The sequence below is a fragment of the Loxodonta africana genome, chromosome 7 (assembly GCF_030014295.1).
Source record: "Loxodonta africana isolate mLoxAfr1 chromosome 7, mLoxAfr1.hap2, whole genome shotgun sequence".
NCBI classification, from domain to species: Eukaryota; Metazoa; Chordata; class Mammalia; order Proboscidea; family Elephantidae; genus Loxodonta; species Loxodonta africana.
This window is the reverse complement of record NC_087348.1, coordinates 50,360,691-50,388,430: the sequence shown is the minus strand read 5'-3', so window position 1 is coordinate 50,388,430 and position 27,740 is coordinate 50,360,691. Positions and strand designations below refer to the sequence as shown.

Genomic DNA, 27,740 nt, shown 5'->3' with positions numbered 1-27,740 from the left:
TCTGAGTTGCTGCTACTCAAGTTTTACAGCCAAAAAAAAAAAAAAAAACCAAAAACCCATTGCCTTGATTTGATTCTGACACATAGCGACCCTACAGGATAGAGTAGAACTGCCCATAGTGTTTCCAAGGCTGTAATCTTTACAGAAGCAGACTGCCACATCTTTCTCTTACGGAGTAGCTGGTGGGTTTGAACCTCTGACCTTTAGGTTAGTAGCTGAACAACACTTAACTACTGTGTCACCAGGGCTTCTGAGTTCTACAGTGTCACATAAATGAAAAAGACACTGTCCTGTGTCTCAAAGAACTTGTGATCTAGAAGAGAGACAGTAATACCCTGGCTACCTCTCTGCTTGGCCTCTAAATGTCGAAGTTCCCAGGAGCTTGGAGTTTTATCCATTTTTCTTATTTCTCCACTTTCCCTAGGTGAAGTTGCCATATATATGTCAGGTGACTTTCAAATTTATATTTCTAGAGTCATATAATCTCCACTTGGGTATGTAATAGGTATCTCAAACCTTATGTTCAAAATGTGATAAACAGCCTACACTCCTCTCCAACCTGGTTCTCCTTTAACCCTTCTCACCTCAATAAATAATACCACAATTTAATTAGCTGCTCGGGCCCAAAAGTTTAGAGCTGTTCGTGACTCAGTTCTTTCCCTCCCATATCTTTTTCCTTAGAAAATCCTGTTGGCTAGATCTCCATATTCATGGTTTTCCACATGGACTATTGCACTTGCCTCCTGAGTACTTTCTTTGCCTTTCCACTTGGTCTTTCTCAAATTTATTAAGCACACAGTAGCCTGAATTAACTTTCCAAAACATAAATCAGGTAATATCACTGAAAACCTTCCAGTGTTACTCAGAGTAAAATCCAAAGTTCTTATCATAGCCTCCAAGGCCCTGTGTGATATGAGCCTCAGCTAATTCTCCAGTCTCGTTTCATTCCACTCCTAGCACCCTGCGCTTCAGCCACACTGACGTTATTTCTATTCCTGAAACATGCCGAGATTATTTTTGTTTTAGGGCTTTTGAACTGGCTGTTTTCTTTATCCAGAATTCCCTTTCCAGCTCTTTTTTTTGCTGCTCCTCCTGGATGTTCAGGTATCCTACATGCTAACCTGTTGCCATGTGTCAGAGTAAAACTGCTCCATAGTGTTTTCTTTCAATTACTGACTTTTTGAAGATAGATTGCCGGGCCTTTCTTTCTGGATGCCTCTGGGTGGGTTCAGATCACCAGCTTTTCAGTTAGTAGCGGAGTGCCTTAACCATTAACCATTTGCACTGTCCTGTGTGTCACTCCTAGCTTCTATGACGGCCCTGTCTAAAGTAACTTATCATTCTTTATCATATCACAGAGTTTTATTTTCATTATAGCATTATCACCCTCTGGAGTAATTTGAGGTAGAGAATAGAATACTAGATAAGAGGCAGTTCACCAGACTAGCCATACTGATATTGGTATAGAAAAGAAGGGGTAGATGTGAGAGACATTACAGATCAAATCACCTGGGATTGTTGGCAGAGGGCATGTTAAAGAGTAAGAAAAAAGGGATGTTTTGAACTGGGTAACTCAAGGAAGAATGATGAAGTAAATAAAAATACAAGTGTTCATTCAGTTGGTCAACAAATATGGCATACAGCTTGTTCTAGGCATTGAGGATTCCATGATAATTAAGGAGACAAAATCTGTTCTTGTGGCGCTTACGTTCTTGGGTGGGGGAGTCAGATAAGCATATACACAAGAAAATATCCTCCTTAAGGAGGTAGCATGTCCCTCAGATCTGAGGGGAACAGCAACCGCAAATGTCCTAAGGCAAGAACAAATCCGGCAATTCCCTTCCTTGATATGATCTTACCCAAGATTAGTAGTTCCTAAACTTTTGAGTCCTCCAGAATCACACAGAGGGCTTGTTTCTGGGCTGAACCCTAGAGTTTCCGAGTCAGTAGTAGGTCTGGGAGTGGAGCCTGAAAACCTGCATTTCTGACAAGTTCCCAAGTCATGCTGATCCTGCTGCCAGGGACCATATCTTGAGAACTACTGACCTGGATCTCATCATGGTTGGGTTTCTTGACATTCATTTGCTTAAATATGAACTCTTCACAAAGGCCTTTCCCTGACCACCAAATCTAGAGTAGTTCCACCAAATTTTCCTTATAACAGTGCTTTTATTTTTTTCAAAACTTTTGTCTTTCACTGACAGGATCAGAGATGTGAATTTAGGAGTCTGACTAGACATTTGTATAGAGATGACAGTGGAATCTCAGAAATTAAGGTTTCCAGGGTTGAAGAGTAGAGGGCTGAGAACTGAGCCTTAGCTGTTGGTGATAACTAGTATTTATTGAATACTTTTATTGTGTGTCAGGCACTGTTCTAATAATTTTCTATGTGTTGCTCATGTAATCATCACAACAGCTCTACTATTATTACCCCCATTTTAAGCCACCACCCCCCCCCAAAAAAAAACCCCACTGCTGGCAAGTCAATTTCAACTCATAGTGACCCTATAGGACAGGGTAGAACTGCCCCATAGGGTTTCCAAGGCTGTAAATCTTTGTGAAAGCCTACTGCCACATCTTTCTTCCGTGGAGCAGCTGCTGGGTTTGAACCACTGACCTTTCAGTTAGCAGCCGAGTACTTAACCACTGTACTACTAGGGCTCCTTTTAACCCATTTTACAGACAAGAAAACCAAAGTACAGATAAGTTAATTAACTTGTTGAAGGTCACACAGCTAGTAAGTGGCAGAGCCAGAATTTTAAGCCAGGAAGTATGACTTCAGAGACTGTGCTCTTAAAACAGGCTGTTCTCCTTCTCAGGAAAACTCCATTTGGGGATTTGTTTCTTAAGAAAAGTAGAAGTGGCAAATGAAAAGAAGCCAGGAAGGGGAGTCTGTGATAGCAGACTTTGAAGGAGGATGTTGGGTCCTGGGGACTTCACATTTTTGTTTTATCAATTACTTTAAAAATTAGATGTTCCTAGAACACATTTTCATTGTCAGAGACCCCTTCTTAGCACCCTCAGTGGAACAGCACTTCTTCCTCCACCCCCATCACTGTGTAGACCTGTACCCTGTTTTATTTTCTTCATAGCATTTACCAATCCCTGATATAAGTATTTATGTGTTCTTTTTTATTGTTGGTCTCTGCCCATTAGCTTGGGTGTTTCCTGACTGCAGAACTTTTCACATGCCTGGCATATAGTAAGTGCTCAATATTGATTTAATGATGAATATATTTAATGCTCGAGTATATTCTGCTTTGACTTGTTGTTTAATATTTCAGAGTTTAAATTTACTCTCCATAAGTTTGAAGTTCTTTAAGGATCCTGGCCTATGATGCTAGGCATTTACTGGGTATAACTAAACATAAAATAATGAAATTTTTATATGATCTAATACCATCATTCTCATTACTGTGTGATCCTATTAAATAACTAGAGACCAGATTTGTCTGGCCCAGGGAAGCATGGCAGTCACAAAGAATGTCAATAAGTATTGCATTTGCTTGGATCTGCTTAAATTAGATGGCTTAACACGTTAGAACATTTCTATATTGTGCAGACTGCAAGATGAACATTACTCCTGAAAACAGCTGGTACTGTCGTCACTTGAACAGACATTAAACTATTTAAATCAGAGTTTGATTTGGCTAGAGCCACAAAGAGAGTAATGGAATGATGCCAGAATAAAAGTGTGAACCATTTGGAAGGGTGGGATTTAAGTAGAACTTGGCGCATGCAAAAAAAAAAAAAAAAACCTGGAGATGGTCTTATGCTATTGGTTGATACTGTTGTATTACTTAAAAAAAATTAGTAAATTTTTGGCTCAGCTTTGTACCTCTTTAACATGCTAACAATTAGAGTTGTTTTTAAGACTTGTAAATTGTGTGTCAATATTGTATATGAGATCAAAGTTTCAAACTTGCTATTAAAAGCTGCGGTTATCTTGTATACCAGTTAATTAACCATGATTTACTGTGCACCCTATTAAGAAGGGAATTTTAGCATCCTCATAGATAGAAAGTGTATTTTGGAGTGAATAGATATATAATTTGCATTTAACAGACCATGTTTTATTTAGAGAAATTGAAGAAGGTAGTAAACCAAGGGGTACTGAGTTTGTTTGGGGTGATGAAAAACTTTTGGAAAGAGTGGTGGTAATTGCACAACATGGTGAATGTAATTAATGTCACTGAATTGTACACTTAAAAATGGTTAAAATGGTAACATTTTTGTTATATATACTTTACCAAAATAAAATTTAAAGAAAGATAGTAAGCTTGTAAATTGTCATTTGAATAATATTTTATGAAATCTTTTAAAAAATATATACCCCTTTTTTTTCTCTAGAATTCGTTATAATTTCTTCCTCTGTGTTAACCTCTGTTATGAACCAGGAATTGGCCACCTAAATGTTGATTTTCTCTCTGAGAAAAAACACTTCTATTATGGAAATTTTCAAATGTAAACAAACTTGGAGGTAATGGTATGATGAAATCCCTGTGTATCTGTTACTCAGCTTTAACAATTTTGACACATGGTCATTCTTGTTTCCTCACTTACTCCCATGTATTATTTTAAACAAATTTCAGGCCACATCCCTCTTTCATCATAGTATGTGTCTACAAGATAAAAACTTAAAAGCTTTTTAACATAACCATATATTTAACCAAATAACTCAAAAAAGGTGAATTGTGGCACCACTAGGGGGGTGTGGGGGTGCAGAGCACACTGTGTGATACTGTGGGGCGGAGGGGATGAGGAGGTGACACCAAAACGACCGTCTATGAAGTTTTTGTGCAGTGCTTCAGCAGACATGTCTTGTTTTTTATAAAAATATCCCTGTAGTTAACAACAACAAATTTTATAATTTCAGCTTACATGTACCAATATATCTACGAGGCTAAAAATCTATGCTGATTTACTTTTTGAACCTTCTAATGAGTTTCCGTCCGAGCTGCCATTACCCAGTTACAACGGTGCTTTGAATCATGTGGTTTCCTCTGCATGCACTCCAAGCTCATGGTGTTGTTTTCATGCTGCCCTTGTTTTTATAAAAACTGATTTTACTGATTTTGTCAAACTTTCTGGTGTTTTAGCTACAATATTGTGGTAATTAGCATGGAGGCGGTGACACCAACCCTAGTGACATCACTGAACTGTTGTAACGAATGTGTATCTTTAGACATACTTCCTTACCTAATGCCAGTAGTCCTAAACCATGCTAATAATAGTGAACAACCAGTTTCTCAAATAAGGAAGAAAATTTAATTTGATAAAGGAAAGACTAGGCCACAAACAATAAGAAGATACACTGAAGAAGCTAAACTAAAACTGGTGTAATAGATTGCTTTTATATGGCCTTTCTCACCATGGTCTTGTAACTCACACCAAATGATTGGGTGGGATCATGCAAATAAGGTGTATGGAACTCTAATGAGGCTATTGGTCAGTTTTGCCATCCCACTAGGCTTAAAATGAGCCATCCCAGACTTGAAACAGGAGAGCCTCACTATTACCAAGAAAGAAGAGCCGGAAGTGAAGTGTGTCCTTTTGACCCAGAGTCCCTGCACTGAGAACCTCTTAGACCAAGGAGACAGAGAGATGTAACACCACAGATGGTGCAGAATGGTGAGAAGCAGCAGCAAGTGTGGCAGAGAGCTAGCAGCAGCAGAACCAGGAGACTGGCAGGAGACAGCATGATCGGTTTCCCAGCCATGGAGCAAGGCGGTTACAGTGGATACGAGATGAGTACCTTTGGGTAGGAGGCTTCCTGGCAGAGTGGGGTGCCCCTGGACACTTGTCAGTGGAACTAGGTTTGCCATCCCACGGAGTGAAAGAGCTAAGCGCCTTCAGGCCAAGGTTTACTAGTGGAGTGGGGCACAGCCATGTACTTGGTGGAGCTAAAGAACTTGGTAACACTTGCCCAAGCAGGGTGGAGGCTGGGCCAAGGGCCAGAGAGAGGCCTGCCTGGTGGCAACAGCTGAGAAGAGGCTGTGCTGATTGAAGAACTGTATCCTGAATTGTAACCTGTTACTTCCCTAATAAACCCCATAATCACGACTATGGTCTGTGAGTTCTGTGTGGACACTGCAACGAATTAATGAACCCAGCAGAGAAGTAGAGAGTGCCAGGGGAGGGACACCTTGTGTCAGGACTGGTAAAAAGGTTGGAGGGTAGAGGTATGTCTGACCTCCACCTCATAGGAAGCAGCTTGGGGCTGTTAATGCTGATAATGACTCTCCTTCCCTCTTGTGAAATTAGACGAGGAGATCTGATGCTGCTACCATGCCATTACTGCATATAGTAATTCAATGCTTAACATTTTGAGAAACTGCCAAACTGTTCTCCAAATTAGCAGCACTGTATTATATTCCCACTTATAATTTAGGGGGTTTCCATTTCTCTACATCCTTGTCAATACTTGTAATTGTGTCATGTAAGCCATTCATATCCTGAAAAGTTCACCACCATATTTATGCCTAGGTCTGTCTCTTCTCCCATGATTTTCTGTATAGTCAGGTTCAAGCGAAGGGAAGTATCTTTTTTTTTTTTTTATTGTGCTTTAAGTGAAAGTTTACAAATCAAGTCAGTCTCTCATACAAAAATTTATATACACTTTGCTATATACTCCTAGTTGTGCTCCCCCAATAAGACAGCACACTCCTTCTCTCCACCCTCTGTTTTCATGTCCATTCAGCCAGCTTCTGTCCCCCTCTGACTTCTCATCTCCCCTCCAGACAGAAGTTGCCCACGCAGTCTCATGTGTCTACTTGATGCAAGAAGCTCAGTCTTCACCAGTATCATTTCCTATCCTATAGTCCAGTCCAATCCCTGTCTGAAGAGTTGGCTTTGGGAATGGTTCCTGTCTTGGGCTAACAGAAGATCTGGGGACTGTGACCTCTGGGGTCCTTCTAGTCTCACTCAGACCATTGAGTCTGGTCTTTTTATGAGAATTTGAGGTCTGCATCCACTGCTTTTCTGCTCCATCAGGGGTTCTCTATTGTGTTCCCATCAGGGCAGTCATCGGTTGTAGCCGGGCACCATCTAGTTCTTCTGGTCTCAGGATGATGTAGTCTCTGGTTTATGTGGCCCTTTCTGTCTCTTGGGCTCATAATCACCTTGTGTCTTTGGTGTTCTTCATTCTCCTTTGCTCCAGATGGGCTGAGACCAATTGACGCATCTTACATGGCCGCTTGCTAGTGTTTAAGACCCCAGATGCCACTCTCTGAAGTGGGATGGAGAATGTTTTCTTAATAGATTTTATTATGCCAATTGACCAAGATGTCCCTGAAACCATGGTCCCCAAACTCCTGCCCCTGCTATGCTGGCCTTCAGAGCGTTTGGTTTATTCAGGAAACTTCTTGGCTTTTGGTTAAGTCCAGTTGTGCTGATCTCTCCTGTACTGTGTGTTGTCTTTCCCTTCACCTAAAATAGTTGTCTACTATCTAATTAGTGAATACCCCTCTCCCTCCCCACTCTCTTAACCATCAAAGAATATTTTCTTCTCTGTTTAAACTATTTCTTGAGTTCTTGTAATAGTAGTCTCATGCAATATTTGTCCTTTTGCAACTGACTAATTTCTCTCAGCATAATGCCTTCCAGATTCCTCCATGTTATGAAATGTTTCGCATATTTATCATTGTTCTTTATCGATGTGTAGTATTCTGTTGTGCAAATATACTGTAATTTATTTCTCCTTTCATCCATTGATGGGCACTTTGGTTGCTTCCGTCTTTTTGCTATTGTAAACAGTGCTGCAGTGAACATTGGTGTGCATATATCTGTTCATGTAAAGGCTCTTATTTCTTTAGGATATATTCCAAGGAGCAGGATTGCCGATCGGATGGTAGTTCTATTTCTAGCTTTTTAAGGAAGCGCCAAATCGATTTCCAAAGTGGTTGTACCATTTTACATTCCCACCAGCGGTGTATAAGTGTTCCAGTCTCTCTACAGCCTCTCCAACATTTATTATTTTGTGTTTTTGGATTAATGCCAGCCAGCCTTGTTGGAGTGAGATGGCATCTCATTGTAGTTTGGATTTGCATTTCTCTAATGGCTAATGATTGTGAGCTTTTCCTCATATATCTTTTAGCTACCTGAATGTCATCTTTATTGAAGTGCCTGTTCATGTCCATTGCCCATTTTTTCATTGGGTTATTTGGCTTTTTGTTGTTGAGTTTTTGCAGTATCATGTAGATTTTAGAGATCAGGCGCTGATTGGAAATGTCATAGCTAAAAGGTTTTTCCCAGTCTGTAGATAATCTTTTTACTCTTTTGGTGAAGTCTTTGGATGAGCATAGGTGTTTGATTTTTAGGAGCTCCCAGTTATCTAGTTTCTCTTCTGCACTGTTAGTAATGTTTTATATAGTGTTTATGCCATGTATTAGGGCTCCTAACATTGCCCCTATTTTTTCTTCCATGATCTTTATCATTTTAGATTTTATATTTAGGTCTTTGATCCATTTTGAGTTCATTTTTGTGTATGGGTCTTGTTTCATTTTTTTTGCAGATGGATCTACAGTTATGCCAGCACCATTTGTTAAACAGACTGTCTTTTCCCCATTTAACTGACTTTGCGCCTTTGTCAAATATCAGCTGCTAATATGTGGATGGATTTATGTCTGGATTCTCAATTCTGTTCCATTGGTCTATGTATCTGTTGTTGTACCAGTACCAGGCTGTTTTGACTACGGTGGTGGTATAATAGGTTCCAAAATCAGGTAGTGTTGAGGTCTCCCACTTTGTTCTTCTTTTTCAGTAATGCTTTTCTTATCCAGGGCCTCTTTCCCTTCCATATGAAGTTGGTGATTTGTTTCTCCAACTTAGGAAAAAATGTCATTGAAATTTGGATCGGAATTGCATTGTACCTATAGATCGCTTTTGGTAGAATAGACATTTTTACAATGTTAAGTCTTCCTATCCATGAGCAAGTTACGTTTTTCCACTTATGTAGGTCTCTTTTGGTTTCTTGCAGTAGTGTCTTGTACTTTTCTTTGTATAGGTCTTTTACAGCTGTGGTAAGATTTATTCCTAAGTGTTTTATCTTTTTGGGGGCTACTGTAAATGGCATTGATTTGGTGATTTCCTCCTCGATGTTCTTTTTGTTGGTGCAGAGGAATCCAACTGGTTTTTGTATGTTTATTTTGTATCCTGATACTCTGCTGAACTCTTCTATTTCAGTAGTTTTCTTGAGGATTCCTTAGGGTGTTCTGTGTATAAGATCATGTCATCTGCAAATAGAGATACTTTTACTTCTTCCTTACCAGTCTGGATGGCCTTTATTTCTTTATCTAGCCTAATTGCTCTGGCTAGGACCTCCAGCATAATGTTGAATAAGAGTGGTGATAAAGGGCATCCTTGTCTGGTTCTTGTTCTCAAGGGGAATGCTTTCAGATTCTCTCCATTTAGGGTGATGTTGGCTGTTGGCTGTTGGCTTTGTATAAATGCCCTTTATTATGTTGAGAAATTTTCCTTCTATTCCTATTTTGCTGAGAGTTTTTATCATGAATGGGCGTTGGACTTTGTGAGATGCCTTTTCTGCATCAATTGATAAAACCATCTGGTTCTTGTCTTTTATTTATGTGATGGATTACATTATTAATTGTTTTTCTTATGTTGAACCATCTCTGTATACCTGGTATAAATCCCACTTGGTCATGGTGAATTATTTTTTTTGATATGTTGTTGAATTCTATTGGCTAGGATATTGTTGAGGATTTTTGCCTCTAAGTTCATGAGGGATATAGGTCTGTAATTTTCTTTTTTTTGTTGTGTCTTTACCTTGTTTTGGTATCAGGGTTATGCTGGCTTCATAGAATGAGTTAGGGAGTATTCAATCCTTTTCTATGCTCTGAAATACCTATACTAGTAGTGGTTTTAACTCTTCTCTGAAAGTTTGGTAGCACTCTGCAGTGAAGCTGTCCGGACCAGGGCTATTTTTTTTGTTGGGAGTTTTTATATTACCTTTTCAATCTCTTCTTTTGTTATGGGTTTATTGTTCTACCCCTGTGTTAGTTTAGGTAGGTAGTATGTTTCTAGAAATTCATCCTTTTCTTCTAGGTTTTCAAACTTGTTAGAGTACCATTTTTCGTAGTAGTCTGATATGATTCTTTTAATTTCATTTGGGTCTGTTGTGATATTGCCCATCTCATTTTTTATTCAGGTTATTTGCTTCCTCTCCTGTTTTTCTTTTGTCTGTTTGGCCAGTGGTTTATCAATTTTGTTGATTTTTTTTTTTTTCAAAGAACCAGTTTTCAGTCTGGTTAACTATTTCAATTTTTTTTCTGTTCTCTATTTCATTTAATTCTGCCCTAATCATTATTATTTGCTTTCTTCTGCTGCCTGAGGGTTTTTTTTTGTTGCTCTCTATTTGTTCAAGTTGTAGGGATAATTTTTTTATTTTGGCCCTTTCTTCTTTTTGTATGTGTGCGTTTATTGATATAAATTAACCTCTGATCACTGCTTTAGCTGTGTTCCAAAGGTTCTGATAGGAAGTGTTTTCTTTCTCATTGGATTCTGTGAATTTCTTTATTCCATCTTTAATGTCTTCTATAACCCAGTCCTTTTTGAGCAGGGTATTGTTCAGTTTCCAAGTGTTTGATTTCTTTTCCTGTTATTGATTTCTACTTTTATGACCTTATGGTCAGAGAAGATGCTTTATAATATTTCGATGTTTTGAATTCTGCTAAGGCTTGCTTTATGAGCTAATATGTAGTCTATTCCAGAGAATGTTCCATGTGTGTTGGAAAAGAAAGTATACTTGGCTGCTATTGGGTGGAGCTTTCTGTATATGTCTTTGAGGTCAAGTTGGTTGATTGTAGCATTTAGATTTTCTGTGTCTTTGTTGAGCTTCTTTCTGGATGTCTTACGAAAGTGGTATGTTGAAGTCTCCAACTATAATTGTGGAGCTGTCTATCTCACTTTTCAATGCTGTTAGTTTTTTTTATGTATCTTGCAGCCTTGTCATTGGGTGTGTAAATATTTAATATGGTTATATCCTCCTGGTATATTGTCCCTTTAAGCATTATATAGTGTCCTTCATTATCCTTTGTGGTGGATTTAACTTTAAAGTCTATTTTGTCAGAAATTAATATTGCCACTCCTGCTCTTTTTTCATTGTCATTTGCTTGATATATTTTTTCCATCCTTTGAGTTTTTGTTTGTTTGTGTCTCTAAGTCTAAGGTGTGTCTCCTGTAAGCTGCATATAGATGGATCGTGTTTTTTAATCCATTCTGCCACTCTCTGTCTCTTTATTGTTGCATTTAGTCCATTTATGTTCAGCATATTATGGATAAGTATAAATTTAGTGCTGTCATTTTGATGCCTTTTTTTTTGTGTTGTTGACAGTTTCTTTTTCACACTTAATTTTCTGTGCTGAGTAGTTCATATAATGTCTTTTCCTATTATTCGTTGTTGTTGATTTTGTTTCTGCTGAGTCTTTATTTTTTTCTTGTATTTTATTTTGATGAGTAGGATTGTTAGTCTCCTTTGTGGTTAATATTTACCCCTATTTTTCTAAGTTTAAACCAAACTTTTATTTCCTTGTATCACCTTGTCTTTCTCTCCATATGAAAGATCTATGACTACATTTCTCAGTCCCTCTCTATTTTTTTAATGTTGTCTTCTTTTATGTAATGACATCGCTGTTTCCCTGTTTTGAGAGGTTTTTTTTTTTAGTCTTGATTTATTTTTGTGATTCCCCTATCTGGGTTGATATCTGGTTGCTGTGTCCCATGTTCTAGTCTTGGGTTGATATCTGATATTACTGATTTTCTAACCAGAGAACTCCCTTTAGTATTTCTTGTAGGTTTGGTTTGATTTTTACAAATTCCCTAAACTTCTCTTTATCTGGAAATGTCCTAATTTCGCATTTGTATTTGAGAGACAGTCTTGCTGGATATGATTCTTGGGTGGCAGTTTTTTTCCTTCAGTGCTTTATATAAGTCATCCCATTGCCTTCTTGCCTGCATGATTTCTGTTGAGTAGTCCGAGCTTATTCTTATTGACTACTTTGTAGGTTTTCGTTTATCCTTAGCCTCTCTTAAAATTCTCTTTATCTTTCGTTTTGGCAAGTCTGATCATGTCTTGGTGACTTCCTTTTGAGATCTCCCTTTTGTGGAGTTCAGTGAGCATCTTGGATAGATATGATGTCATCTTTCACAATATCAGGGAAGTTTTTTGCCAACAAATCTTCAGTTCTCTCTGTATTTTCCGTTATCCCTCTCTGTTCTGGTACTCCAATCACTCAGAGGTTATTTCTCTTGATAGAGTCCCACAAGATTCTTAGGATTTCTTCATTTTTTAAAAATTCTTTTATCTGATTTTTCTTTAAATGTATTTGCACCAAGTGTTTTATCTTCATTCTCACTAATTCTGCCTTCTACTTGATCAGTTCTGCTCCTCTGACTTTCTGTTGAGTTGTCTAATTCTGTAATTTTATCGTTAATCTTCTGAATTTCTGATTGGTGTCTCTCTATGGATTCTTGCAGCTTATTAAATTTTTCATTATGTTCTTGAATAGCTTTTTTAATTTCTTCAAGTGCTTTACCTGTGTGTTTCTTGGCTCATTCTGTATTTTCCCTGATCTCGTTCCTGATGTTTTGAAGAGTTTTGTATGTTAATCTTTTGTATTCTGTATCTGGTAATTCCAGGAAGACACCTTCATCCAGATCCCTTGATTCTTTGTTTTGGGAGCTTGTTGAAGCGATCATGGTCTGCTTCTTTATATGATATATTGACTGTTGTCTCTGAGCCATCTATAAGTTCTTGTATTAGTTTATTGTATGTTTTCTTACTGTATCCTAACTTCCTGCTTGGTTTTGTTTTGATATGCCCAAATAAGCTGCTTGAGTGAGCTAGCTTATTTTCCCCTTTGAAGCTCTAACCTTCTGTCACCAGATGGCTAGAGCTGTTATAAGGTATATGAGCCTGGGAGTCCATTCACTTTTCTTGTGTGGATTCAGCTCAGGTGTCCAAGTAGCTGGTCATCAGGTGTGTGGTGTAGGCTCTGTCCTACAGTCTTAGAGGGGCAGGGTGATTGGTGTGGGTACAGGTATCATGGTGCAGCAGGGGGTCACGATCTGAACAAGGCAGGGGGCTGACAACCATCCCCCGAGTGTATATGAGGAAAGCACGTCCCTCTTCCCTAGAGCGCACAGGTGGGTGGGTCCTGCAGGCATCACACAAGCACCTAAAGTTCTTGTTTGTAAGGACTGGGAGGTACCACTTAACTTTGGACCCCTGTTGCAGGTGGCTAGGTAACGTGAGTGGAGCCACCAGGCCCTATGCCTTGATGTGGGTAGGCCTGTTAAATAGGCAAAGTGGTGTCAAACATCAAACACCCACCTCTCCGCCACACAGCTGAAACAGTTGCAGTCTGCCAACAAGGGCCTGTTCTCCTGAAAAGGGCCCACACAGGTCCATTCCGGGGTGAAAAGTATTCAAAGTCCATGGCCCACTTGTGCATGGACAGGTGCCGCTTCTGTCCAGCTCAGTGGAGTAGGCAGATTATCTTTTCCCCCAATTGTGAATTTATTCCTCCTCCAAGGCTGGGAGAATGGCTCAGGGTGCCCAGCAGGGCTTATCTTGGGCCCAAGGAAACTGATAGCCACTGATGCTGGCTTGGGGGCTGGGGACACGGTAAAAGAAACGCATGTATTTAGCTTTTGCCGAGAGTGCTATTCTTCTCTCGTTCTGGAGGTGTGAGTAGGCTGTGCGGTTCGCTGTCTCTCCCTGAGGAAACCGTGATTGGAACGCTACCGCCAGCCCTGCCATGGTCGCTCCAGGGAATGGTGCCTGATGGTTCCTGGAGATTCAGGTCCGGTAACTCCTCTCCGCTTTTGAACCCTCTCTCCTTCCTCCTGCCGCTCAGTCTGTTTCCTAACTTTGCCTTTGATGTTCAGGTCTCTTAGCTTGTCATAATCATTTCACTTGTTTTTTCAGGTCTTTGTTTTAAGAGGGATCACCGGAAGTGTCTGATTACTCAGATATCTTGGTCCTGCCTCCCAGGAAGTATCTTTTTACTATAAAAAACTTTATTATTTGTTATTTTCACTTTTTTAAAAAAACAAGGAATTATTCACCAGTTGATAAGCAACTTATTAAACTCTAGATCCCTGAACATTTTTTAAGGCAGTGTTTTAGTGACACTTAGAGCTACTTGGGTACTAATATGTATGTTGGGGTGTGATCATGACATTGAAGAGTACATTTGATTGTAGGATTCCTCTGCTTTCAATTTTAATTTGGAAACTGAGGAAAGTTTCATAGCAGGTGTTAGTTCTGACATTTTACCATTAGGCTGGAGGTACAGTAGACAATGACAGCCCCATGTCTAGGCTATGATGGGGCAAAACAGATTAAGTGAGAAATAGTTCTACAGAAGTAGAGTAATTTTACTGTCATTTATTATATTAATTTATAAAGGAGGCAGTGCAAGTATCAGCCTCCTTTTAAATATGAAAAAACTGAAACTCTCAATTAAGTGACTTACTGTGGCTTTTAAGTAAGTATTTAATTCAGGATTGACTTAACTGTGATTGCTTATCCCTGTGCTGCAGTCATTGGCAAGCAGTAGGTTTGTTTTTAAATCTTTTATTTTCTTTTGCAAGGATAAAGCTCATTTTTTATGCTAGAGTTTTTTTCTGTTTAAGCCCTGCCTTGCTTCAAAGGAGCCCTGGTGGTGCAGTGGTTAAGAGCTTGGCTGCTGACCAAAAGGTCGGCAGTTCAAATCCACCAGTCACTCGTTGGAAACTTAGCGGGGCAGTTCTACTCTGTCCTAGAAGGTCGCTATGAGTCGGAATCGATTCATTGGCAATGGGTTAGTTTTTTTTGGTTTTCTTTCAAAAGGTACTCACAATATTTGGTGTTTCAAATTGGGGAAAAAGTATATGTGTGTATGCATGCAATAAGAGGAGTAGATGCATATTTAAGTTTGGAGAGAAGATGGAAGCAGTATGGGAAATGTTTTTTGGTTTTCCAAAAACATGAGAGTACAATAAATACGTAAGAGGAAAACTCATGAGTTGAAAATACGACACTTGTCTTGAACTGACCCCAAATGGAAATTCGTTTGTTTCATATAATACTTAGTAAGCACATTATTGATCTAATGTCACTCCATGTTCAAAATCCTTCAATGCAGTCACAATAAAAACATAAAAAAGAATCATGTAGACTGACCTTAAAGTCATATGTGGGACCTACATAGAGAAAATTAGCACTGGGGATTTTACAAGAAATTGTTTATAAATGGTGAGATGTTGTATCATGCTTATGAATGGGAAGCTCAATATACATCTCCTATAGTAAATAAATATAGATATATATTAAAATCATGACATGAATCTGCATGTGTGCATATGTGTGTGTACGTGACAAAGTGAGCTTAGCGTTCAAGCTGATATAATACTTATTTGAATAACCAAGAAAATAGTGAAAAAAGAAGAATAATGGGGAGGACTTGTATTTCTTGATATTAAATGTACTCTAAAGCCACAGTAGTGAAAACAGCGTGTCATAACTAAATAGACATCCATGAATGATATAGGAAGGCCAAACTATGTAAAATTATCTAGTGTGTTATGAAGTAGGCATTTCAAACCAATAGAGAAATGATATATGCTTTAATAATCTGTAATAATTGGTTAATTACTGATAATTAAGTTTATTCTTTGTAACAGATACACAAATACCAAATGAATTAAAGAGTTAAATGTTAAAAATGAAATCACCTAAATTCTAGAAGAAATAGAGATGAGGATTTGTATTCATCTTTGGATGGGTATGATATTTTTAAATATGACATTCAGAGAGGAACCCATTAGGCAGAAGAGTAGAGATTTGCCCACATGAAACTTTAAAATAGCTCGCTGAAAAACCATCATAACAAAGGTAAAGGGTAAATAAGCTGGGAAGATATTTGCTACATATATAACAAATAATATCATTAAAAAATAAAGTGCTTTCTTAAATCAATATGAAAAAGTCAAAACACTCCAAAAGAAGAATGGACAAAGGACAACCTCACCTAGAGCTCAGGTGATAAATCTTAGGAAATAAAAGTACAGCCCCATGACCCAAAATTTTAGACTCTTGATAAAATTGTTATACTGTTCCTCAGAAAGGCTATAAGAATATGCCCACTCTTCCACATCTTCACCAACTTAAACTCACCAACACCAATGAACTTTTATTATTTTTGTTAACCTAATAATTTTAAAAGGACTTGAAGCACTCACTAATGAAGATCAAAGACCACAGCCTTCAGTATGGACTGTACATCAACATAAAGAAAACAAAAATCTTCACAACTGGACCAATGGGCAACATCATGATAAATGGAGAAAAGATTGAAGTTGTCAAGGATTTCATTTTACTTGGATCCACAATCAACACCCATGGAAGCAGCAATCAAGAAATCAAACTACACATTGCATTGGATAAATCTTCTGCAAAGGACCTCTTTAAAGTGTTGAAAAGCAAAAGATGTCACCTTGAAGACTAAGGTGCACCTGACCCAAGCCATGGTATTTTCAATCGCATCATATGCATGTGGTAGCTGGACAATGAATAAGGAAGACCGAAGAAGAATTGAGGCCTTTGAATTGTGTTGCTGGCAGAAAATATTGAATATACCATGGACTGACAAAAGAACAAATCTGTCTTGGAAGAAGTACAGCCAGAATGCTCCTTAGAAGCAAGGATGGCGAGACTGCATCTTACATACTTTGGACATGTTGTCAGGAGGGATCAGTCCCTGGATAAGGACATCATGCTTGGCAAAGTACAGGGTAGGTAAAAAAGAGGAAGACCCTCAAAGAGGTGGGTTGACACAGTGGCTGCAACAGTGAGCTCAAGCATAACGATTGTAAAGATGCCCCAGGACTGGGCAGTGTTTCAATCTGTTGTGCGTAGGGTTGTGATGAGTTGGAACCGACTCAACGGCACCTAACAACAGCAATTTTAAAATGATATCTCTAAATTGCATTTTTAGATTTAACATGTCTGTCATTCGAATTTCTTTATTTGGAAAAAGTTAGGAATCATTTGCAACTGAGTTTGTTAAAGCCATGGAAATGGGTGAAACTGCCCAAGAAGACTGTTGCAATGAGGAATGGGCTGAGGACACCATCAAGGCAGCCACTCCCAGCCCTTCTTCTACCTTGACACACATGACCATATACATTATCTATTTAAAATGTCATTGTTGTACATATGTGTAGTCTGTTTTCCCCAAATCTAATTTACCTTAATCCTCTTTCCTTGTCATTAAACAAATTTATACTACACCATCTTTAAAGGCTGCATGTTGTTGTTAGGTGCCATTGAGTCAGTTACGACCCCTAACAGCCCTATGCACAACAGAATGAAACATTCCCTGGTCCTGTGCCATCCTCACAATTGCTGTCTATGTTTGAGCCCATTGTTGTAGCCACTGTGTCAATTTATGTCGTTGAGGGTCTTCCTCTTTTTCGCTGAACCTCTACCGTACCAAGCATGACGTCCTTCTCCATGGGCTGGTCCATTCTGAAAACACATCCAAAGTTTGTGATACGAAGTTTCTCCATCCTTGCTTCCAAAGAGCACTCTGACTGTACTTCTGAGACAGATGTGTTTGTGCTATATTCAGTGTTCTTTGCCAAAACCATAATTTAAATTCACCAGTTCTTCAGTCTTCCTTATTCATTGTCCAGCTTTTGCGTGTATATGAGGCGATTATAATGGCTTGAGTCAGGCGTGTCTTAATACTCAAAGTGTTATCTTTGCTTTTCAACACTTTAAAAGAGGTCTTTTGCAGCATACTAGCCCAATGCAATATGTCGTTTGATTTTTGGACTGTTGCTTCTGTGGGCATTGACTGTGGACCCAAGTAAAATGAAACTCTTGGCAACTTCAGTATTTTCTCCGTTTATCATGATGTTGCTTATTGGTCCAGTTGTGAGGATTTTTGTTTTCTTTATGTTGAGGTGTAATCCATACCGAAGGCTGTAGTCTTTGATCTTCATCAGCGCTTCAAGTCCTCTTCGCTTTGAGCAAGCAAGGTTTTGTCATCCGCATATCGCAGGTTATTAGTAGGTCTCCACCAATCCTGATATAGTCCTGATATAATCTTATATAGTCCAGCTTCTCGAGTTATTTGCTCAGCATACAGATTGAATACATTTGGTGAAAGGATACAACTCTGATGCATATCTTTCCCGATTTTAAACCATGCAGTATCCCCTTGTTCTGTTTGAACAACTGCCTCTTGGTCTATGTACATGTTCTGCATGAGCACAATTAAATGTCTTGGAATTCTCATTCTCTGAAATGTTATCTGTAATTTGTTATGCTCCACACAGTTGAATGCCTTTGCATAGTCAGTAAAACACATGTAAACATCTTTCTGGTATTCTCTGCTTCAAGCCAAGATTTATCTGACATCAGCCGTGATATCTCTTGTTCCACATCCTTTTCTAAATCCGGCTTGAATTTCTGGCAGTTCCTTGCTGATGTACTCCCATAGCCATTTTTGAATTATCTTCAGCCAAAAAAAAAAAAAAAAAAAGGCTGCATAATTACCCTTTATATGCATATAATATACTTAACCAATTTCCATCGGTAGACATTAAAACTGTCTACTGTTGTTTGCTGCTGTAAACAATGCTTTGATAAACATCTTAGAATACATATTTGCACGTATTTTTCATTATTTCCCTAGGAAAAGCTGGGTCACAGGAATATTTAAAGCCATGGAAAGGATGAATTCACATAGGGATAGGGAAGAGAGAAGTCTCAGGAATGAAGTTATAGTAAGAGGTTTTCGGTAGATGATCAGGAAATGGAGAAGACAGATCAAGAATGAGTAGCACTAGAAGACAGCAATATCAGAGAAGCCAAGAAAAGAGATTGTTTCAAGGAAGAAATGATCTTGGTCACCTGATCAAAAGCTTTAGAGTATCAGATAGGATGAGGACAGGAAAGAGTGTTTTGTATTTGGCAGCCAAGACGTCCTTATTGATCATGACAAGAGCTGTTTCACTGTAATGGAAGAAGCAGGAGCCAAATCAGAGGGCGGGAGATGAAGAATAAATAGGAAGAAAGGAAGTGGAGACTGGTTTTAAACAGGAACAGGAAAAAAAGTAAGGGTAGCTGGATTATGTTTTAGGGTTTAAAAAGGTGATTTTAATTTTATTGTGGTAAAAATATATATATAACAAAACATTTGCCAATTCAACATTTTTACATGTATAATTCAGTAACATTATCATTTTTTACAAGCATTATCACTATTCCCAAAGTATCTCATCAGCATTAAAAGTTTTTTTTTTTAAACATAGGAGCTACTCAGAGAGAGAGGAGTGATTCAGTAGAGGAGACTGATGATGCAGGAGCAATAATTGAAAGAGGGGGAATCCCCAGAACACAGATGGAAGAATCAAAATAGTTTCTCCAGCCTAGACATCTCCTTTGTGCTCTAGACTTACATCCACATGCTTACCTGATACTTTGATGTTTTACCAGTATATAACTTTCCAGGAATTAACATGTCTCAAAATAATCCCCCCCCCCGTTAATTCTGTTTTCTACCCCATCTCACAGTCCTTCCCCATTTCAATAAAAGATGCCATTATCCATCCACTTGCTTAAACCAACCCATGCCCTACCCTCTAATGTATCCACAAGTTACATCTTCAAAATATATCCCAAAGCCTTCCACTTTTCTCCATTTCTGTTATCATCATTCTGGTCCAAGGCACCATCATCCTTTACCGGACTGCCACCAAATCCTCATGAATTGGACTCCCTGCTTCCATTCTTGACTCTCTCTGGTCTGTTCTCCAGGTAGCAGCTAGTGTGATCACTTTAAAATGTAAGTTTAGTCACTCCCATGCTTGGAAATCTTTCAGTTGTTTTCCATTGCACTTGGAATAAAAGCCAAACTCCTTATTGAACCTATAAGGCTCCACATGCCTGACCCTTGCCTACTACCTCTCCACTTGCTATCTTTTTCCCTCAGCACACTTAAAGTATGCTGGTCTTTTTTTAGCTTCTCCATGTACCAACTCTTTCCCACCTCAGACTTTTGCATAGCTGTTTCCTCTTCTCTTCCTGTGGTTTGGCACAGGGCTAATTTTTTTTTTTTTCCTTCGGGGACTCTTTCGCTGATCACTTCTGTCCTCTTTTCACCATCATTCTCTGTCTCTGTAGCCCCTTTTTTTTCCTTTACTAGATAGAGTTTGTAATTAATAGTTTGTTTCCTGTTATTTGTTACTTCATCTCACCTAGTAAGTTCTTCCAGGGCAGTGATTGTCTTGTTTACTGTGGTTTCCTCAGTACCCGGCACATAACATCCAATGTGTTGAATAAAGAAATGAATTATCATTCTTTGCCATATTTTTTGTTTTATTCTATTTTACAGGCTACACATATGTATCCTGTTTAACCCCTCACTATTACATGGTCTTGATGGCTGGACCTTTGTCATGTGTATGTCTTAATAAATATGTGTTGTATGTACTCAATAAATATATGTTGACTGGAGTTAACTGAAAAATAATGAATGTGTGGAAATGGATAAGTTAGAGATATCCTACAGTTATAACTGCCAGTATAATAAGGGCTTTTTCAATATGAAATTTAAGATCAAAGGTAGAGTAAAAATCAAAAAGCATTTTAGATATAGACTCTAAATTATGATTTACATACAATTTCTTCTGTATTTTCCCCTACTCCTTGCGACTGCTGTATGCCATTATAACTGCTTCCTTGTTTCAGTTTGCTTTTTCTGTTTTTGTTATAGCCTTCAGGTCTATAGAACTTTCTAGTTTGGAGGGGAAGGGGTATATTATAATGGTGCCTGAAGGTAATATCTGTGTTATAGTGATGATTGATGTCTGATAACTATTTTCTCTAACAGTTTTCCTCTTGCCTGATTCTGCTGCAGTGTTTAGTGGTGATCCTTCCCTTCTTAAAACTTACTCTTTCCTTGATTTTTTGAGACCCCATTCCTTGTTTTCCTCCCAAGCCTTGAGTTAAACTTTCTCATTCTCCTTTGTGGTTTCCTTTTTCTCCTTCTGTCCCTTAAATTTATATTTTAAGTAATACATTGTAAAAGTAATAAATTATGGATTATTGCCTTGTTTCTTTAAGTAAAATAGAGCAGATCCCTATAATAATTTTACTCTCATATATGTTCTTCTATGATATCTTGAGTAGGAAGAGAGAGGGTAGGATTTTAGCTGGGTTGCAAGGTATTTTGAATTTCAGATAATATCCTTGAGATTAATTAATTAATATCATCAGTTATATGTGTAAAGGTAGGATCTCCAAAGACTCTGTCCTCAGCCCACTTCTATTGCAACATGATCTTAGGCAGTTCTGCCTACTTCTAGGACTTCAAAAAAGCCCAATTGATAAGGACTCCCAATTTTTTTATTTCTAGCTCAAATATCTCTCGTGAGAGTGCTGACATGTTGTGGGGTTGTTAACCAGTGTCACAGAACAATGTGTGTACTAACTGGTGAGAAACTAGTTTGTTCTGTAAACCTTCATCTAAAAGACAAAAAAAAATAGGGGGAAAAAATTATCTCCGGAGCTGTAAGTGGAAATGTTCATTAACTGTCTTTTGAGTATTTGTCATATTACTTATGAACACCTCAAACTTAATGCATCCAAAATTGAACCCTTAAAAATTTGTTCAACCTGTGAGTGGCTTGCTGTCATTCTGTTTTCCCCCACAAATCACCATTGGCCAAGTCTTGTCAATTCTGTTTCTTAAGAGTTCTCAAATGTCAGTTACCACTGTTCTGTCCATATAATTTCTCACTTGGATTTCTGCTGTAGGATGTTGGTCATCCTGCTTTCACTTTTCTACACTGCCTATCAGATTATCTTTCTAAGGTAGCGATTCTCTACTGCAGGAGCACGACAGAACTTCTTCAGGAGCTTTTTAGAAGAAATTTGCAGGGTCCCATCCCAGAATTACTGATAAATAATTTTTGAGAGATTCTGTGAGAACTTTATTTAGACATATAATTTTCCACGATCTGGCTCCTCAAAGTTCATGAATTAACTTTTTTCAATTTCACGATTAAGAATTCCTTAATAAGAGATGATTATTTCTAGGCTTCAGGCTTTTGTTTTTCTCACACTGTGGTTAGCTAAAATAAAATAAGGATACATATAAAATATTTGGCATCTAATGGGAGCAAAACTGACTTAAGTTGAATGAAAAAATGTCGAGCATGCTGAAATGGATGAATCTAGAGGCATGCTACAGTTCCACACACAAGGTTAATTCAATGAACTCAATGTTTATTTCTGTACTCAATTTAGAAGACAGATTTTATGCTAGAGAATACAGGTACATATGTGCTAGATGAAGTAAAGTTATTTAGCTTAATTCAGAGTATCAGAATTGCAAAGAACGTTAAAAAAAAAAAAAGAACATTAGAATTCTTAAATAAGAAACCTAGAACTCTAAAAGATTAAGTGACTTTGCTCAAAGTCTTGTAGCATATTTGCAAAATCAGGACTGGAATCGGGGGCTCTGAACTTCCAATTCGGGGTTCTTAATTTTCTCAGTTGTGAAAAAGTTGATATATCTAAGACTAACACAGTCTTTTCAAAGCTTAAGGAGAGTTTCCAGTGGCCAGATTCTTTGACATTAAGAAAATGATATGACTAGTGAAGGCAAAAATTATTCATTCACTGCTTAAATAACTTAATGCTTCTTTACCTGGGCTTTAAAATATTTCATGGAACTTTTGCTAATTGATTTTTAAACTTATAATGTACTTTATTTCTTAAGCATTATGGACATAAGAGTAGGCTACCCAGGGAATAGATCTGTATGTGTTATTAACATCTGGATATGAAACAAAATATTCTCAATAGTGTATTCAAAAGCAGTTTCCTTTAGGAGCATATACCATCTTCACTCCATGAATTGCCATTTTTAGATTTTTGTCTCAGTTTTCTCATCTGCCCTAAAATATTATTTTCTTTGTTAAATTGAATTATGTTAGGGAAAGAATATTCATACTTAAGTAGAGAGTGGTAATGATGAATAATTTATCTTTTTCGGTTTGTTTTGATTTTGAGGAAAAAGTCGATATTTTTGGAATGTAAGTGACAGCAATTGAAGAAAACATTATATTTCCCCTGCAGTATTCTGACCTTCGTTATTCTAAAGATTGAGTTAGCACCCCACTGAAGAGTGTGTGGGGAGAAGATGGTTGATTGAAATTTTATGCTAAGCTAGGAGTATGAAGATTGAGGAAGATGTAACCTTTATTCTTCAGTTCATTCTACTTCCCTAGGCCTTAGCTCATGTAATGTTTGGTGCTTGGAGAGGATGGGAAAAGTCCTGTATCCCTACCACCTATCTAAAGTTTAGGGGCTAGGAAAGGCTATGCTGGGCCACACCAGGTCCTTTCTTAAGCAAATGTACATGTATTCAAAGAAGATCATATACTAGTCCAAATGTAGGAATTAGAAACAAAGACCATGTTTTGAGGCATGTGGTTTTATTTCTTCAGCATAAGTTTTTTTAAATAATTGGGTTTTACTTAAAAAATAAACAAAGACTCAACAAAACAATGGTCATCAGCTGTAATACCTTCTGAAAACTTATTTTAAAACAAGAAGGATATTATATACAGATTAACATCACTGTTATATGGCGTATGGAGATGTGTGCAGATCATAGGAGACTGAAGATGTACATGGCAAGAAGGCTCATCTATAACCACCTTGTTTGATAGTGTATCTCTGAGATAAAGTTGAATTAAGGAAAATATTATGGATTGTTTTTCTTCGTATTATATCTTCAATATATTTTTCCCATTGTGACAGTATTGTCAGACCGATCTACTGATCTGTATAGGTCAGTTCATGGAAAACTAGCAAGGATCAGTAAGACTGAGTGACTATTCTTTTTATTGAGATTTAATTCACCTACCGTAAAATTCACCATTTAAAGTATACGATTCAGTAGTTTTCAGTATATTCACAAGGCTGTGCAACTATCATCACTAATTCCAGAACATTTTCACCACCCCAAAAAGAAACCTCATACCTGTTAGCAGTCCCTCCCCATTCTTGTCTTTCTCCAGCACCTGGCATCTACTAATCTACTTTCTGTCTCTATGGATTTGTCTATCCTGGACATTTAATATACATGGAATCATACATGGTCTTCTTTGACTGGCTTTCACTTAGCATAATGTTTTTAAGGTTCATCCAAGTTTTAGCATGTATCAGTACTTTATTCCTTTTTATGGCTGAATAATACTCCATTTTATGGCTATATCACATTTTGTTTACCCATTCATCAGTTGGTGGGCATTTGGGCTATCTCTACTTTTTGGCTATCATGAATAGCTGCTATGAACATTCATGTAGAAGTTTTTGTGTGAACATATTTTCAGTTCTTAAGAAAACAGGAGAAAATCTTTGAAACCTGGGATCAGGCAAAGATTCTTGACTACAACACCAAAAGTACAATCTAGAAAATAAAAAGTTGATACAAAATTAAGAACTCTTCTAATTCTAAAGACATTGTATGGGAATGAAAATATAAGCCATAGATTGGGAGAAAATATTTGCAATATGTATCTAGTAAAGGACTTGATTCCAGAATATATAAACAACCCCCAAAACTCAATAACTAAACAACCCAGTAAAAAATGGGTAAAAGATTTGAGTAGATGCTTTCCCAAAGAAGATTTCTGGATGACAGATAAGCAGATAACACTGTTAGTTATTAAGGAAATGCAAAAAAACAACCAGTTGAGATACTACTGCACACCAATTTGAATGGCTAAAATAAAAAAAAATTTTTTAACAAATCGACAATACCTAGTCAACAAGGGATGTGAGTGACTGAAAATCATACATTAATTGGTAAGAACACAAAATAAATGGTACAGCCACTTTGGAAATCCACTGGAAAACAGATTGTTTCTAGAAAGTTAAACATATATTACCATAAACTCAGCATTCGCCTTCCTATATATTTGCTTAATAAGTGAAGTGAAAACTTAGGTTTACACAAAACTTGTACACGCATTTAAACAGTTGCTTAAAATGTTTGAAATTATATAGGTGAGTAATTGGAAAGAATGTTAATTAATTCATTTGAATGGTTTGATTCCATAGAATGTTGGAATTAAACGGACCTTAGAGTTAATTTTGTCTAAGCCGTTTTTTCATACAGATAAGGAAATTAGTCCCATAGTGAGTAATCACTTGTTTAAGTCACACTGTAAACTAGTAATAGAGCTTGGACAATGAATTCAGCTTCCCTGTTTTCTAGGATATTATTCTTTCCACTGTACCATGCTGTCTGTCCCTGCAAAAGGGCTTTGTTGGAGATAAAGTTGAATTAAGGAAAATATTATGGATTTTTTTCTTCCAATTATATCTTCAATGTATTTTTCCCATTGTGACAGTATTGTCAGACTGATCTACTGATCTATATAGGTCAGGGATTTGGTCAAAGACTACTGCCACTTTTGAGAGTTGGTATCCTAGAAATTTTTTGATATGCATATGGTTTGGGTATATGTTTTTGATCACTGTGTTTTAATATCCTCTAGTTTAAGCTATGAAGAAGGACATCCCTCACACTCTGAAGCAGATCTCCTTCAGAGACAGACTTTTGCAGCCTCTCACCAGCTTCCTGGATATGCTACCACACCTCAGCCAACTGGTAACAGTTCTCATGAAATATGCTGTGAATCTGGGACCATTTAGTGAATAAGAAAAAAAAAAAAAAAATTTGCATGTGTTAGGTTATGAATGTGTTTGGGTGTAAACATACCATGGGAAGTATTAAAATGAAAATCAGATTAAAAGCTATGTCTTTTACTGATAGAGAATATCTAGAAAATAGGTTGGGAGATTTTTTTGCAACTTTGGAAGTGTTAAATTATAAATGTGCTTGGTCAAATTAATATTTGCTTTTTCAAAATTAAACAGCTTAGGGTTGTAGAATTTTTTGGCCTCAATTTTCAGAAATTCCTTTTTAAAATATAGGAATATAATTTTATTTAAGTCTATGTTTTTTTTTTCTTTGAGATATATTTTATCTTTAAATGTAGGTCTTTCTGGAATATTTGAAACAAATGTGAACAGTGCCATCACTAACACTAAAGAATCTTCAGTGATGAATTTTCTCTCTGCTGTTGAATCCCGAACTGCTCAGGCTGATTCTTCAGGAACTACTCTTTTACCACAATTCAGGGCTCCATCCTGGCAGACAGGTAATTCTTTCTTTTTGGAATTTTTAAATCTTCTAAAAACACTGACAAAAATATACTCTGTATGACCACATCAAGGTAGTGTTGCCCAGAGTGATGTTAATTATTGATCTTCCAGTGAACTTTAAAACCTGAAATTTTTCACAATTTTAAAGTAGACAAAATTCAAGCATTTGTTCCTGGCAGGAATTCAGTTTTAGCCCTTGGTTGAAAACTAAACAAGTTTACATTGAAGAAGGTAGATATTATTAGAGATATACCTTGATGTAAAGCTTATATCTGACAATTTAAGTAGATACTTGTCTGCTTGAAAGGAGCGAAGATTAAATTTCATTTATTTTAGTGACTTCAGGTTGGGTAGATGGTATTGAAAAACAATCTTGGAATTGATTTATTTCATCATTAGTGTTAATGTTCAAATATTCTTAAATGAACAGGTGAAATCACTATTTAGTTTAATAAAACCATTACACATTCATATTTTATTACATTGTACCCATTTCTCAACAATAATTACAAAGTATATGTGCCCTTTTCTACTGTTTTACTTATTTTATTTCTCAACTGTTTCCCCTCAAAAATGATTTGTGTGTGTGTTTTATATATATGTGTATATATGTATACACACACATATACACAGATATACATAAATCAGGTCAACATAAAGGTTAGTTTTTTTGGCGGGGAGGTTTGTTTCTATAAACAAAGGATAAGTAATGTCAGCGCGTATTTAAGAAGATATTTTAAACATAAATATAGGAAGTAGTAGTTTATCATTCTGATATAAATTCCCCTCACAGAGATTCTAAAATGCCTTAGCAAGTTTTTCTGCTGTTAAGGGGTAATTAATATTTTAGTGTGAAATAAAACAGAATAATAATAATAATTTAAAAAAACACAGTAGCTTCATTTTTTTGCTTCCTGGAATAATTTTACATTTTGTGTATTTAGTTGGACTTTCTGTTAATCAGTATCTTAATGCTAAAACTTGATACTAAGAATTTTAATAAATTAATGCAAAGAAAAATATAAGTTTTTTTTTGTATATGTTTAATGAAGGCAAGAAAGCTTTTAATTCACATCTAAGTAAACCAACACTTTCTATAAAATGTTTTTATCTTGTGCAATTTTTTTTGTAATTTTTTTAGGTTTCAGTTTTCAAAAATTCACTTTTGCAATTTGTATCTGGCCCCATAATTGAATTCAGAAGGGCCTTGGATTCTCAGGTTAGTAAGATAGAGGTTTTTTTTTTTCTTTTTCTTTTTTTCCCGAGAGCACCACAGGCTCCACTACCATATGCCCACTTAAAAGAAATATTGATGGATTTTTGAAGACATTAAACTGTATCTAAAAATTGGGACACCATATACATATACCCTTAGTTGGAAGAGGGTATTAGTGTTAATGTGTTAGGATAAAGGAGCATCTTTCAGTTGGAATGTCTGAGATTATAATATGACATGAGATACATTTCAAAATATGCTCTGCTA

General features: G+C 37.0%; 1 protein-coding gene across 11 annotated transcripts in view; it reads left to right on the top strand.

Moving 5' to 3' along the window:
- The window catches only part of QSER1 (glutamine and serine rich 1), an 82,347-nt gene that overhangs the window by 5,542 nt on the left and 49,065 nt on the right, over nucleotides 1-27,740 (top strand). For 6 of the 11 annotated variants that reach the window (XR_010322447.1, XM_064288321.1, XM_064288316.1 and 3 more), the window contains exons 2-3: nucleotides 25,588-25,700; nucleotides 26,092-26,253. Coding sequence is in view for 10 of the 11 variants with exons in the window: in XM_064288321.1 (XP_064144391.1) it covers nucleotides 25,588-25,700; nucleotides 26,092-26,253 (275 nt within the window). In the remaining variant the exon portion in view is untranslated. Of the gene's footprint in view, nucleotides 1-853; nucleotides 25,701-26,091; nucleotides 26,254-27,740 lie in introns of those variants that run through there. The other 5 variants (XM_064288319.1, XM_064288320.1, XM_064288318.1 and 2 more) reach the window with 5 other exon arrangements.